Source organism: Grammomys surdaster, unplaced genomic scaffold (genome assembly GCF_004785775.1).
Source record: "Grammomys surdaster isolate TR1022 unplaced genomic scaffold, NIH_TR_1.0 581, whole genome shotgun sequence".
In the NCBI taxonomy this organism is placed as follows: domain Eukaryota; kingdom Metazoa; phylum Chordata; class Mammalia; order Rodentia; family Muridae; genus Grammomys; species Grammomys surdaster.
In genome coordinates, this window is record NW_021605000.1 from 19674 (window position 1) to 34070 (window position 14397).

Sequence of the window (14397 nt, forward strand, 5' to 3'; positions counted from 1 at the left end):
GGAAGGAAGGAAGGAAGGAAGGAAGGAAGGAAGGAAGGAAGGAAGGGTTTTTCTGTGTACCCTGGCTGTTCTTGAACTCCCTCTGTAGATGACCAGTGAATGTGACCAGTTGGTCACATTCACCAATCTGCCTCTGCCTCCCAGAGTGCTGGCCTGCCATTTGTGTTTTAAGTCTTTGAAAATGACACCTTCAGGCTGGAGAGAAAGCTCTGCAGGTTAAGGAGCTTAGGGGCAACTCTGACATCCCAGAAGGTGGAGGGAGAGAACTGACTCGTGCTATCCTCTGAGCTCCACACACTCATGGTGGCATGCATGCACCCAAACACACATGCACACACACACACACACACACACACACACACACAAATGAAGGTTAAAAAAAAAAAAAGACTCACTCTGGGGGTTGGAGAGTTAAATTGGCGGCTAAGGGCCCCTGGGTTTGAGTCCTAGCACCAATATGTTGGCTCACAACTCTCCTCAATTCCAGTTCCAAGGAACTCTTTGCCCTCTTCTGACCTAAAAGGGTACCAGGTATATATGTGATACACAGACATACATGCAAGTAAAACAGTCATCCATCTAAAATTAAATAAATAAATTAAAAACAAACCTAACAACAAAACCCAGCCCCCCTCTGGAAACAAGTACCTGACTACTGCCAAGTGTAACTTAATTATAACTCAAGAAACCACAGTCCTAGCGACTAACTGCAAGAGGATGCTATCTCTTTAGAAAAACAGAGGACAGGATTAATTCCCTCAGGGTCACAGCTTCCCTCTAGACATGGGTCAGAATGGACAGATGTGAGACCCAGTTCTGGGCTAGTTCCTTAGTCACTCTTTGGAAGGGAGGGGCCCAGTGGCAGGAAGCAAGAGAGAGCAGAGAACACAACGAATTCAAGAAATCACCCCCCCCTTCCCCCCCCCCCCCCGGTCTTTCAGACATTCTGGCTCTCTGGATTGTCTCTTTTCTTTCAGTGCTAGGACAGAAGAGACCTGTGTGCAGGGTTCTCCCTACAGCTGAGTCTCCCGCCCTCCTGTGCTTTCTGAATCTGACAGGTATAGATAGCATCCACGGTGTCTCCCAACTGATTCCCCAGCGTCCCTTGCTTTCCCAGAGCCTCTTGTATAACTGAAATTTTGTCGAAAACAGGGGAAGGGAGGAGGGCAGGGGCAGGAGTCCCAGAGGTCCCTAGGCTCCTGAATTCCCTGAATTCTTGGCATTTTGCATTTCCTCTTGGGAAATAATAAAATCAGCTGTTTATACCTCCGGCAAACCCATTCACGTCCATTATCCCTTCCCGTGGTAAAGTCTGTCCCATTTAGATGAAAGGTATGTTCCATCATCAAAGGATTCAAGGAAGAGGCAGAGGGATGACTTGCAGGACACTGCTGGCTCCTCTGCAAGGGAGCCTTCCCAGGAACAGCCCATTTCTCAGAGTGAGAAACTGGGTTGACTCAGTGAGGAAGAGGACATAAGGAACTCAGGGCCCCCAGAAGTTTCTAACTTCACCTCTCCTGGACACCAGCCCTTGGGAGTTACTTATATTAGACTGAGTTCTCCAGAGAAACAACCAATAGATGCATTTGTGTGTGTGTAGAGGGGGAGAGAGAGGGAGAGAGAACTTGGTTTATTTTAAGGACTTGGGTCATGTGATTGTGGGGGCTGGCAACTCTGAAATCTGCGGAGCAGGAGGACAGGCTGGAGGCCTACCCAAGACCTGGCATCGCTGTCTTGTTTTTGCTGCTACAGGAGGCATGGAGGCAGAATCTGTCTTTCTGGGGTAGGGGGCAGCTTACGTCTTTTCTCAACTGACCAACATACTGCAGAAAGACACTCTTCGTTTTAAAACACCAAGATTTACATGTTCATTGCACTTAAAAATACCTCCAGCCACATCTAGACTAATGGCCGACCAAACACTGGTGTCATGGTCTAGCCCAAGGGACACACAAAATTAGCACCAGTGAAGTGAGGGTCTTATCTCTTTAAATCTCCACATTAGAGGCAAGGCCAAAAACAAGGCCAAATCTCCAGTGTTTGGTCTCAGACCTCTTGCTGTCCTCCCTCTGGGCCTGAGGATGACTCAAACGGGATGAGGAACTCAGCTGGAATCCAGTCACTCATTCCCAGCTCCAGAAAGAAGGAAGGATCCCCTAGGACCCTAAGCTGGCTGAGGGTGGAGCTCAGTTGTCTGTTATGTTGGACAGTGGGAAGTGTGGGTGAGGGTCATAGTACCCTTCTAAGTGCTTCTCAGCAGGAGCCGTGGGACCCCCAGGCAGGTGGAATCATTCCACCACCACCACCACCACCAGCAGCAGCAGCAACAGCAGCAGCAGCAAGGGAGCAGTGAGCTTTCAAGGCTACCGGGAGGAGATAGCCTTGAAAGTCCCCTGAGGATGGGAGTGATCTTTGGTTTCTGGGTGGCTCCTGAGTGTGTCCACAACTTCCATGACACTGGGAGGTGGCAAAGTAGTGAGTGAGGTGGAGGGGGAATAAATGGGTGAGGGGAAAGGCCAGAACCACAGGACTAGCAGGAGTCCAAGGCTCACAGTCAGTGTCCTTGACCCTGCCCACAGTACTTGCCACAGTGGACATCTTCCAACATAAGCACTTCGCAGGCAGAACATGCCCTGGCGCTCTCAGGTCTACATCTGCTGTGATGGTAGTCCTGCCTCCTTTGGTTTCCTGGATGGGCTTTTGAGTTTTCTAAAATTTAAGGGCTGTAGGTGGAGTTTAGTGGTAGTATGTAGTTAGCAAGAAATAGGTTGAATTTTAACTGATAGTAGCATACACACACACACACACACACACACACACACACACACACACACACACAAAGACAGACACATTCGATTTGTGAACAGTTTCTGTGAATGTGTCTATCTATTGAAATTCCATCCTAATGCCTTCTCTTTCCTTTCCAGGCTTGCCCCTTCTTCTTATGGTTTCATTCCCAAGAGTCCCCTCTTCTGGCTCATGGAGCAATTTCCCTTTGAAATGTCCTACCCCATTCAAACCATTCTATTCTCTTATGCTCGCCCTGCTTGACTGGGTCACTTTCCAACCAGCAAAAGCCATGTCTTTTTTTTTTTTTTTTTTTTGGTTTTTCGAGACAGGGTTTCTCTGTATAGCTCTGGCTGTCCTGGAACTCACTCTGTAGAACAGGCTGGCCTCAAATTCAGAAATCCACCTGCCTCTGCCTCCCAAGTGCTGGGATTAAAGGCGTGCGCCACCACCGCCTGGCTAAAAGCCATGTCTTAAGGAGTGGGAATTCCTGGAAAAGGTAACTTAATGGTTTTGTGTCTGAGTTTCCATATCCCAAACCCATTCATTCAGTGTTCTTGATGGTCCATGAGTTTATAGCTTCCTGGAAACCTCGGGGCAGGTGTGCTGCCCATCACTGCTTTTGCTCTGAAACACACCTCCAGGAGGAGGGGACAGCTGAGGCCTGCAGCTGGGAATAATAAAAACTCAGCAGATTGGCACAACCTAGAAAAACTAAACTGACTGGGATTACTGAGTCTGGAGGAACTGGGGTTAAGTACAGGGCATGGGGCATACCCAGACTGTAGTTCTTTGGAACAGCTAGAGGGAGAAATAAATGCAGTCAGCCTGGGAAGCAGAGATGGGGTTCACAGACCCTGGCAGTTTGTGAGAGCTCAGTAGAGATGGACACTATATCTTTGCTTGTGCCCTGGATGCCCCAGATGGAGTCCAGATCCACCCACTGCGTCTCTGATTCTATCTGATGTTCCTGAATAGGTTGGAATGATGAACTGGACTATCTTAGAACAGTAGTTCTCAACCTGTGGGTCATGGCCCCTTTGGGGGTCGAGTATCAGATATCCTATACACCAGATATTTATGATTCCTAAATATCAAAATTAGTAGCAAAATTACAGTTATAGAGTAGCAACAGAAATAATTTTATGGCTGGGGTCACCACAGTGTGAAGGACTGTTAATGGGTTGTAGCATTAGGAAGGTTGAGAACCACTGCTCTAGAGGGTTCAAGAGGATGATAGCAAGCCCTGGTTAAGACTAAGTCAAGCTCAGGCTACTGCCTCACTGTCCTGTTCCTCGCTGATCTGAGGCTGTGCTGGAGGATCTGATAGAGGGAGGGGCTTAGCCTCAGCTCATAAATATCTGAACTTTTTCACTCTCACACTAAGGCTGTTTCTAGATCAGCTGTGTGGGGCACACTGGGCACAGGTACCTGATTGGGGCGAAACTACGTTGGTGCTGAATGAGCTGAAGGCAGCCTGTGAAGGAAATCCAAGCAACAGTGACCCAGCCTCACACACCAAACAGCTTTAATCCTCCAAGTTCTTGGTCTTGCTGGGCTGCTAGGAGCAGAGGCTCTAACAGGGAGGCCATGAGCCATCCAGTGTCAGTTCATCACCTTAGCCCTCACTGGTTTTTTAGGTTAAGAAATGATGTTCTACAAATATCACTCAGAGAATGTACTCAGGACAGTGGTGCTCCCCATCTTTCAATGTGCCCCCTTGCCTCCCTCCTGTTCCTGCCACAAGAGAGTGGGGGCCTCTGTGACCTCAAAGTTCCTTCACCCTGCCCATAAGGAGGGAACCTAAGCTACTTGCCCCAATGCAGGGAGCCTGGAAAAATGCTGCACTAGTAACTGGAACAGACACAGGCTTCCAACGCTTCTCCAGCCATGGCTATGAGGACAGCAGCTTGGGAGACCCAGTCCTGGCTCAGTCCCACATGACAGACTATAATTCTTCCCTGGGTCATTTGTACCTCCACTAAACATCTAAACTCATTCCAGAAGGTCTCACCCATAGATCAGTGGGAGGGGAGCCCCTTCCCATCATTTCCTCCAGCGAGAGGGAAGGGATTGGTTGGATCCAAGGAGCTGGGATTATAGCCAGAGTAGGGCAAGATGGTCAAGGAACCACCAGAAGTGCCCGAGCCAACACCTACCTGGTGCCAGGGGGGACTAGAACTCTCTCATAAATGCTCTGCAGGCCAGCTCTCTGTGTTCACTCATATACTAGTGAGGAGATATAGGGGACAGACTATGGGTATGCTGTGACTATCAGGAGAGGTGCTGGGCGGGAGAGGTCCAGGGTAGGAATATAGACTGTTTAAGTCTAGGTGGTAGGCATCTGCCCACAGCACTTAGGGAGGGAATCCTGCTCTGCCCAGGAGATAACCTGAGGCTCAAGGCTAGGCTCCAAGAGGCATAAGCTACATGGATGAATTTAGAAAGAAGAGCAGGTAGGGGATCACAGGCCCCACCTTCCCAGGCTGTATGAATGCAGATTTCTCCCACACAGAAAGTTTGAGTGGGAAGAGATTTTCAGGGGAGGACAGTTTCCCTTTGAGGTTCTATCCCTTGCCTGTGTCCCTTGGTAGAAGAGGGGTATCTGATGAACCTCCATGGGTCAGTGGCTGTGGCGGTGCTCCACAGAGACATCCGTTGTGGAGTGGGGAAAAGTCACAGGTCAGGGGACCCAGAGGGCAGAAAGGTACAGGCCTGAACACTGGGTAGCTAGGAGGACTCAGGAGAGCAGGTGAGACAAAGTCCTATTCAGGAAGTGGAAGGTAGCCTGGCTCCCTGCAGCTGGGCCTGAGTGTCTGTGACCACTTACAAGCCCCATGGGGAGGAGGGGAGTATTCAGTGACCAGTGTACCTGTGTAGACCTCTGGAACACTCTCAATCAGAAGCAAGCCAGGTGCTGGAATCTGAGTAGCTGACTGCCCACCAGCCACCGTGGCTATTTCTGCTCCTCTGTCCATTCTAGAATGAGCATCCTGGCTCAGAACAGCAGGCTCCAGTTCCTAGCTACGGCAACCACACTGCTTAGCTGAACACATGCCTGACTGACATGGTGAGCTCTTGGACCCCAGCCGCCCTCTGTGAAGCACAATTGTTGCTGGGACCTTTCCCCACAGGTTGCACGCTGCGTCCCCATACCTGCAGCTGTTCCCCGAAGAACAGATGCGAAATCATGAATACACGCATTCAATTGTTTTTTTTTCTTTTGCCCATCTATAGTTTCTTATTTTCCATAGTGGCAGAACGCTGCTTTTTTGGGGGTATATTAAAAAAAAAAAACCTTCTAGTTACCCTTTAAATAACTACATATTAATTCCATGGGTTATTATTATTTTTTTCTTTTTTTTTCTTTTTTTAGGAGCATGGTGGCACACACAACTATAATCCCAGCACTTGGGAGGCTGAAGCAGGATTGTTACAAGCTTGAAGCCAGCCTGGGCCACATCGTGAGATGTTGTCTAAAAAAAAACCCCCAAAACAAAACAAACAAACAAACAAACAAAACTATAAGCAAACTATTTAACAAGTTTAAAAGGGGCCAGGATGCAGCTCAATTGGCAGAGTGCTTGTCTAGAATATATGAAGTGGATCCGCAGTACCACATGAACTGGGTATGGTGGCATATGCCAGTATTCCCAGCACTTAGGAGACAGACACAGGAGGACAAGAAAACCATCACCTTTGGCTCTATAGAGTCAGGGCTGGCCTAGGCTACATGAGACATCTGACTTAAGAAGAGAAAAAAAGATAGAGCTTGAATGAATGAATATGGTTTGTGGACTGAAAACCTGCACAGACTGGATCTCCTAGGCTCTCCCTGCCTAGGCATGTGCTTACATCTAGACAACTGAAAGGAGCAGGTCTAGATCCCTTATTTCTCCCTAGAACATTCTCCTATTCTCATGGCTTTATAACCCATCTTCCTGTGTGTAGAGTTGGGAGAGGTATACAGGGAAGCCCACAAAACTCAGGCAGACTAACAAGAGACATTTGTTTTATTTTTAAAAGAGGTTCATGTAGTCTAGGCTGATCTTAAACTCCCAATCCTATCTATACCCCAGCACTGTTTTAAAAGGCATATGCCTCTACAGACCTTGCCCCAAAAGACGTTTTTAAGAGTCTGCTTTTTACCAGGGGAATCAGAGATACAAAGGATAGAGAGACTCAGAGATTCAAAGAGAAGCCACAAGAAGCAGAGACTAGAGGTAGGAAGATGGAGACGGACTGGAGGAGACACACTGTAAGGGGCAGGTCTGCAGGTAAGCCTGGTGTTTTTAATCTACTTTCTGCTACTGCAACAAAATGTCCCAGGCTGGTAATTTATAGGAAACAGAGTTTCAAGTTTATTTAGCTCACAGATCTGGAGGTTGGATATCCAAGGGCACAGCACAGCATTTGGAGAAGGCATTCTTGTTGTGCCGTAACCGACTAGAGGATCTCAATGGTGAGACAGGGCAAGTGTGTGTCAGCTCAAGCCACCCGTCCGATCACAGGAACCCCACTTTCATGAACTTATCTTATTCTGATCACTCGCCAAAGGCCACCTCCACTATATACTATCATGAATTTGGAAGTTGGTTGTTGTAACACCAGATCTTAGTACATGGGCCTTAGGCTCAAACCAAGTCCGTCTGCCTCTGCAGGAAAACACACTTGGGTACTCCCTAGTCTCAGCTGGACTCCTATGTCTATCCTGGTTAAGATAAAATTAGAAACATCAAAATGCCACATCCCTTTGAGCAGCAGCTGTCGGCGGAACTCCATATGGTTGCAGCAGCCAGGAGTCTGAGCTAATAAAAGTTAAAGAAAAAAAAAAAAGAAAGAAAGAAAAAAAGAAGAAGAAGAAAAAGTAAAGCTGGGAAATGCTCCCAGAGAGCCACGTGGGCATCACTCAGAGCCAGGGTGGGTGGGGTGGGGACAAAAGCAGGCGATGTCAGAACAGGTCCCGCCCCTGCTCAGCACACCAAGCTCTCGGCCTCATTTTGAACACTCAACTCCTTGAGTAATGGTGAGGTCCGCTGATGTGGATGACTGGGCCCTTCCTGCTCCAGTGTTTTGTGGGAGGAGGAGATAGAGCAGGAATCTGGTCAGCTGGTGTCTCCTCCCTTCACCGAAGCCCTAACCTCCTGGCTGAGGTTTTCAGTACAGGCTGATGTTACAAGGACCCTGGAGTCAGTGTCCTTAAAAAGGAATCCCCAGAGAAGCTTCTCACTCCTGTGCACAGAAGGGCATTCAGAACCACAGCCAGGGCCCACACCAGATGGTGAACCTGCTGGGGCCTGGATCTTGGACCTAGCCTTTGACACTTTGTTCTAGAAGCCTGAAGGAACTAATACGACTGGGGGAAAAAACCCCACAGCCAGGAAAATATATAGCAAGGACTAACAAGCACACACATATGTGTCTGTAAATATCCTTGTGTGCATGTGTATTTTCTCATAGAAAACTCTCGTTGTGGTTCCTGGTGGGGAAGGTGAGTCAGGTGGCTGTCTGAATATCTCTACTTAGGGGAAGGGTCTTTGCCAATGCTGACCCCACTTTGTACATTTGATAGGGACAGTGTAGAGATACTAGGCAGCTGATGAGAAGCCTCTTATTTACTGGAGGTAATGGGTTATGGGGAGCAGCTATTGGAACCCAAACATCAAGACGCTATCCTGGCCAGGATTCAGAGTGGAAATAATTGAGAAATTTGAGCCAATCTCAGCAGACTCACAAGAGAGCACACTATGGGCTAGGGGGAAGTCAGCCTGAGGCATTTAAAACTGTATCTACAGGCCAGGTATGGTGGCACATGCTTATAATCCCACCAAAGGCAGGTGGATCTCTGTGATCTCAAAACCAGCCTGGTCTACATATTGAGTTCCAGGAAAGCCAGAACTACATAAAGAGACCTCGTCTCAACAACCAAACAACCAAACAAACAATCAAACAACAAACAAACAAGACCTCAGGGATTTTCTGAAACCTGACCATGTGTCAAGGTGCCTGGTGTATGGATGGCTTCAGTCCCAGGAAGGCACACACAGAAATGCCCGGATACTGGGGTGGGGGGATAGGGGTGGGAGTGGGGGAGAAGGGCAGTAAGACTGCACCACCGTGCATGTCAGAGGTGGAGGCCAGGGCATGACAAGAGCTCAGAAGAGACATTGGATTTAAAAACAGCTTTTGGCAATCTCCAAAATTTGTTCCAAAAAGAGAAACTCCTTTCCTGCCCCATCAGACCATGAAGTCAGAGACTAGCCTACTCTAGGCCCTGTGGCTAGTCTGGCCACTACAGAGATCGCTGTGTCCCTGGCCAGTGTCCCTGGCAGCTATGGAAAGGAACAAAGCAGGTCCTGACATCAGAAGCCTCTGCACCTCTATCACTAGAAATGTTTGCACACAGGCCAGACAGATGACCAGAGCTCAAAAACTAAGGTTCCTTTGTGGAGGGAATGCCTGCGATCCCACAGGAGCTGACTAGGAACGGGGAGGCCCAATTCTCCCGTCAGGCTTTGCTCCTCTCCTGCCACCTCAGCAGAGGGCCCAGACTACACCTGCCCAATAGGATCCTGTGGTGCCAAGGCTGGGCACCATGCCACTCCTCTCTCCAAGAACACCTCAACCTGGCAGGATGCCAGGCACAATCAAGCTTGTGGCCATCAGGGATTTCCTGAAAACTGGCATGCCCAGAAACCTAAAAGCAAATGCACAGGATCTCACAGTCATACTGGCAGCCTGATAAATCAGATGTAGGGCTGAAACAGGGCATCCGAATGCTTCCCGAGCTGACATGTTGACAGTCTATACACATACTATTATAGCACAAAGACTTCCTAAGGAGTATCACAAACCTGCAGGTTTTCAATACTGTACCATGCACACTGGTAATGGTCGGTCTCTACTCTCAGGAAGCACATGACCTTGTCTGACAAACCAAAGGTCATGTGGGGAAACCATGAATGACTAAAATACCTTACACTTACATGCAAACTAGATGCCAGAGAATGGGCTGGTGTGCTCAGGAAGGTGGCCTGCTGAAAGTAAAGAACATGTGTGGAAACAAGATGCGTTCCAGGTGGAAGAAGAATTAAGAGGTGACACTGGGGACCTGCCTTCCCATTGGCTTACCCAGAGAGATTCTCTTGGGAGGATTTTGGAAGGGAAAAGATGACCTTCAAATGTTACTGTGCTTGTCTGTCTTTGGACAGGAGACCTGTCAGTCAACAGGGAGTCTCCAGGTGCTTGGACATTATCCAGCTCCTCTTGGGTCAATGATATGTGTAGCACCCTAGAGCCCATGTGTTTGGTTCTTGTGTTTGTGGGTGTGGTTTCTGCTTTCGAGCATAGGAAGACAGCTTACCATTCCAGACAGTACCTAGAGCCACGAATCCAGGCCACACTGAGATGAGGCCAGTCAGGCAGGCAAACAGAAGAACTGCTCTGCCTATTAGGGATACACCACACCAGTAGTAAACCAGCCTAACTGGACTCTGCAGGAAGTAGATGCTAGGGTTTGGATGAGTGTCCTTCAAAGACCATGAGTCTCTAACACGTGGTGCTCTTGAGTAGTGGAAATCTTAAGATGTCTTGGGTCCCTGGCTCCTTCCTCTTTGCTTCCTAGTCACGATGAGGTGAGCTGCTTCCTCCCACACACTCCCTGCCATGATGTACTGCCCTACCACAGGCCCAAATGACGACTATCTGAAACCTTTGAATCCATGAGCTCAAACAGAGCCTTGCTCTCAAGCTGATAACCTCAGGCATTCTGTCATATGAACAGCTGACTAACATGGCAAGGACACTGGTGAACTCAGAGATGGGTCACCTTGGCGGGGAGTATGCCTGTTTCTCATTCTGCTATTTCATGAAGCAGGACAACAACACAGTCTGAAATTTTGGGGACTGAAGAAAGACGGCTGAACTGAGTCAGCGAGATGCACCTTCTGTGCAGCCTGGCACTTTCTTTGTCAGATCATTCCTTCTCCAGGACACCTAAAACAGCAAGACTGAGTCCCTAAGCCCAAGATGCACAGAGAAGTGGAAGGCCTAGGTGAGGGTGTGATGGGAAAAGAGTCAGGGAATGAGCTCTTTTATTCGTATGAGCGTCTGTTCCAGACTGCTTCTGAACCAGGAACTCCTTGGTTTAGGCCTGAAGAGAAAGGCCACATGTTCTTGTCCCTAACCCAGCTATACCCAAAGTAGGCCAGATCCTCCTGGTTGCAATGAGAACACACCTTGATTGGCAGTGCCAACAAAATTTCACACTTGATAGCATTTGCTCTGCTCAGTACCCAGGATGCCTCTTCGGGAAATGAGTTAACACGACTCAGAGAGGTTACCACTGGGACCAAGGTCACAGCAGACTGAGGACCAAAGGCAAGCCACCCAGACTTGATTCTTGGTCCCAGGCCTTTCTCAGTTTATACTGTTCCTAAAGGGAAGAGGATGCCTCTGTGATCCTTCAAGGCAACTGCCTGGCATTCTCCCTGAACCTCTTGAACTGTGCGTGAGGCCTTTCCACAGGTGATAAGCTGGAGAATCTCCAAGCAAGAAAACAGTCCCTGCATCTTACAAGCGGCAACAGCAGCCATAATATGTCAGCTTACCATGAACACATGGTCCCGAATTATTTCTGTGTGCAAAACACAAAGCAGGAGAAATAGAGGCAGGAGAGAGGAGCATTGACTCTAAACTTGTAGCACACACAAGCCCTGTGTATCTCTTGAAAGTCTTTGCAAGATCAGGTGCATTTGTCTGAGGCGCGTGTGATGCTCTTTCAGAGCCTCAGGAAGATCGATTCCTTCAGGAGCATAGGAGCTATGGATCAATGCTTCCTCTAACCATGTATACGTTCTGAACACATAGAAATCCGGGGTCAACAGCTGGGGAGTAGCTCAGTTGAGAGAATGTCTTCCCGGCATGCACAAGGCTCCAAGCTGGATCTCCAGGATCGAATAAACTGGGTGTGGTGGCCTGTGCTTGTAATTCCAGCACTTCGGGTGTGGAGGCTGGAGGCTCAGAAGTTCAAGGTCATCATGGGCTTCACAGTAAGCTAGAGGCCAGCCTGGGACATACAAGACCTTGCTTCAAAAAAACCCAAATCCAAACACTTAGTGTCCAATGTTATTAAATACAGGAGAAAGTACTATGTGAGAGGGGGCGGCCAAACTGCCCGGGTTCCTGCCAGGAGGAAACTAAGATGGAAATAGTATCTTGGGGGAGAGCCACTCAGACTGCAGCACAAATCTGGCTAGACATTCCGCTGGTTGGTTTCAGGGTCCTAGACAACACCCTTTTCATTTGTCACAGACACTTGGACATCCCTGAGCCCCACTCTCACATGCCTAAGGCCAATGACCATTTCCTGGAAGGGCTCTGATCCCCACATTACAGGCAACACAGGGCAGCTCTCCAGGTCCACACCCCTCATCATTAGCCACATGACCACGGAGCCCCAGAAAAGGGGGAAGTCTGATTAACCCTGCCTCTTCCCTTTAGCCCTCCTGGGCCTGTGGTTGGAGAGGTGCCAGAGAGAGAGAGCCAAAGACATACAAGCAGAAGACCCTAAAGGGAGAGGCCCAGGTTCCACAATGCAATGTGTAATTATACCGGATACCCCTAACATCGGCTTCCTCCAGTGGGCTTCTAACTGCTGCTTGCCAATGCTGCCTTAATTTTCTCCCCACCCCTCAATAAGGGCTTGTCAGTTTTTGCCTTGCTTTGGTGTTCTTCAGAGCAGCACTCCCAGCACTGGGGAAGCAGCATGTGATTGGTACAACCCTCTTGCTGCCTATTGCACAGACAGCTTATGATGGTCTGGGAAATCCATTTTCTGTGCGAAAGTGACAGAGCTACGATGGAGGCCATACAAGGTTGGCTTCTAATTTTTAAAGGACAGAGAAATACACATCACTAAAGTTACACGGTGTAAAATGTCATCTTTCTTTGATGATTCAACCCAGGGAAGGTATCTGAGGATCCAGCAGCCTCCAGGGAATCACTGTGGATGTCAGGAAAACTAGAGGCAAAGGTGGAAGCTTTACACCCTCCCAAGTTCCCAAGTCTCTAGCTCTCTCTCTTTTGCAGTGCACACCTTAGGAACAAACTCCAGAGAAACATTATAGGGTGTGAGGGAAGCCATGGTACAGAATCCAGGGAGACGTGGATCCAATTAGATCCTGGAAGCTCCTCCCAGGAAGTTGTCCCTACAGCTTCTTCTATCAGTAATGGGAAAACCTCACAAAGGTCAGCTGAGGTTTTCCCTCCCCCATTTGCAGCACACTGCTTATCTACAGGGGTCCTCCAAGAAGGTCTGTGCAAAAATATAACATCTGCGTGAGTCTGTGCCACAAAACCAGATCGAACCAATCTGATCGCCATTCTGTCTGCACCTATGCACCCACCTGCCTCTGCCACTCAGGAAGACCCTGTAGTACAGGCTACCACTTTTCCCAAAAGAAAATGAGAAAGGAAAACAAAAACCGAGAAGTGCGTGACGCACTAGCCCTTGAGTAAAGGGAACTGACCAGATCTGTAGTTTGCCCCTATTCAGTGGGTTAGGACCAGTCTGAGGGTAGAGTACAGGTCAGCAGCCTCCGTTCCTGCTGGCCAAGAAACCAAGCCTAGCTTGATTCTGATCAAGACTTCTGCCGGGGTCTCACGGCAAGGACCAGTCAACTTTGGGGAGATGAAACCACAATACACAATATCTCCTGGTGGCAAACGACCTAGGGACTGAAATCTTACCGGTCCTAGGGATATACCTCAGAAGCTGGCTTTAGCAGTTAACTGCGCATTCCCTGGGGACCCTTGGAAGAGGGTGACAGGTTGTGAGCAGAGAGGAAGAGAACCCTGGCCCAGACCAGGCATGCATCTCTGTGTCCCCTCTCATCAACTATCCCTGGGGACTTGTGGAGAGAGAAGCAGGGACAATGGTCCAACAGGTCCCTTTCACCAGCCTTGCCAGGTCAGCCTTCCTCACCCTAGCCTGAGGCCCCAAATTCAGCAGGAACGCAGAGGCACCTGCTGCCACACCGCTCCATCCCCGCGAAAGGGGGACCCTGGGCGGTGCCTCCCGGCGCTCTCTTGTCACCCCCTTCGTAGGGGCGGGGCGCTCCGGGAGCCGCCGCGCCCCCCACACCCCCTCCCCGTGCTCACCTGGCGCAGGTGCTGCAGCAGCGTCCCCGCCTCCTCCCGCCGGCCCTGGCGCACCATCCGCAGCAGCTCCTGGACCATGCCGACGCGCCGGTGGTAGGGGGGTAGCCCACCGCCCGCGCGCCCCGCCTTGTCCCCGGCGCGCAGCAGCAGCGACGCCCAGAAGTCGGGTCGTTCGCGGCGGGGGCCGGGCGCCGCGCCCGGGCTGGCTCTCTCCGCCAGGCTGCCCTTGGTCTGCCGAGTGCCCATGCCGCCGCCCGCCTGGGGCTGCGCGCGCCGGGCCGACGCCGCGTCCCCCGCCGGCTTCGCGCCTCCCCGGCCGCAACTTTGGGGGAACTGTTGCGCGCGGGAGGCGCGGGCGCGGGGCGGGGGCGGCTGCAGCCCGCGCTCCCCTCGCTCCTCCCTCCTCGCTGCCCCGGCGCGCTCTCCCGGCGCTCGCCGCCAGCCCGTCGG

At 50.1% G+C, this 14397-nt stretch overlaps 1 protein-coding gene across 1 annotated transcript in view; it reads right to left on the reverse strand.

Moving 5' to 3' along the window:
* LOC114633361 (leucine-rich repeat-containing protein 75A-like) overlaps positions 1–14193 on the reverse strand; it is a 29584-nt gene extending 15391 nt beyond the window's left edge. Inside the window, exon 1 of the mRNA XM_028781945.1 lies at positions 13948–14193. Coding sequence (XP_028637778.1) covers positions 13948–14193 — 246 coding nt within the window. The remainder of the gene's footprint in view (positions 1–13947) is intronic.
* Positions 14194–14397: the final 204 nt, after the last annotated feature.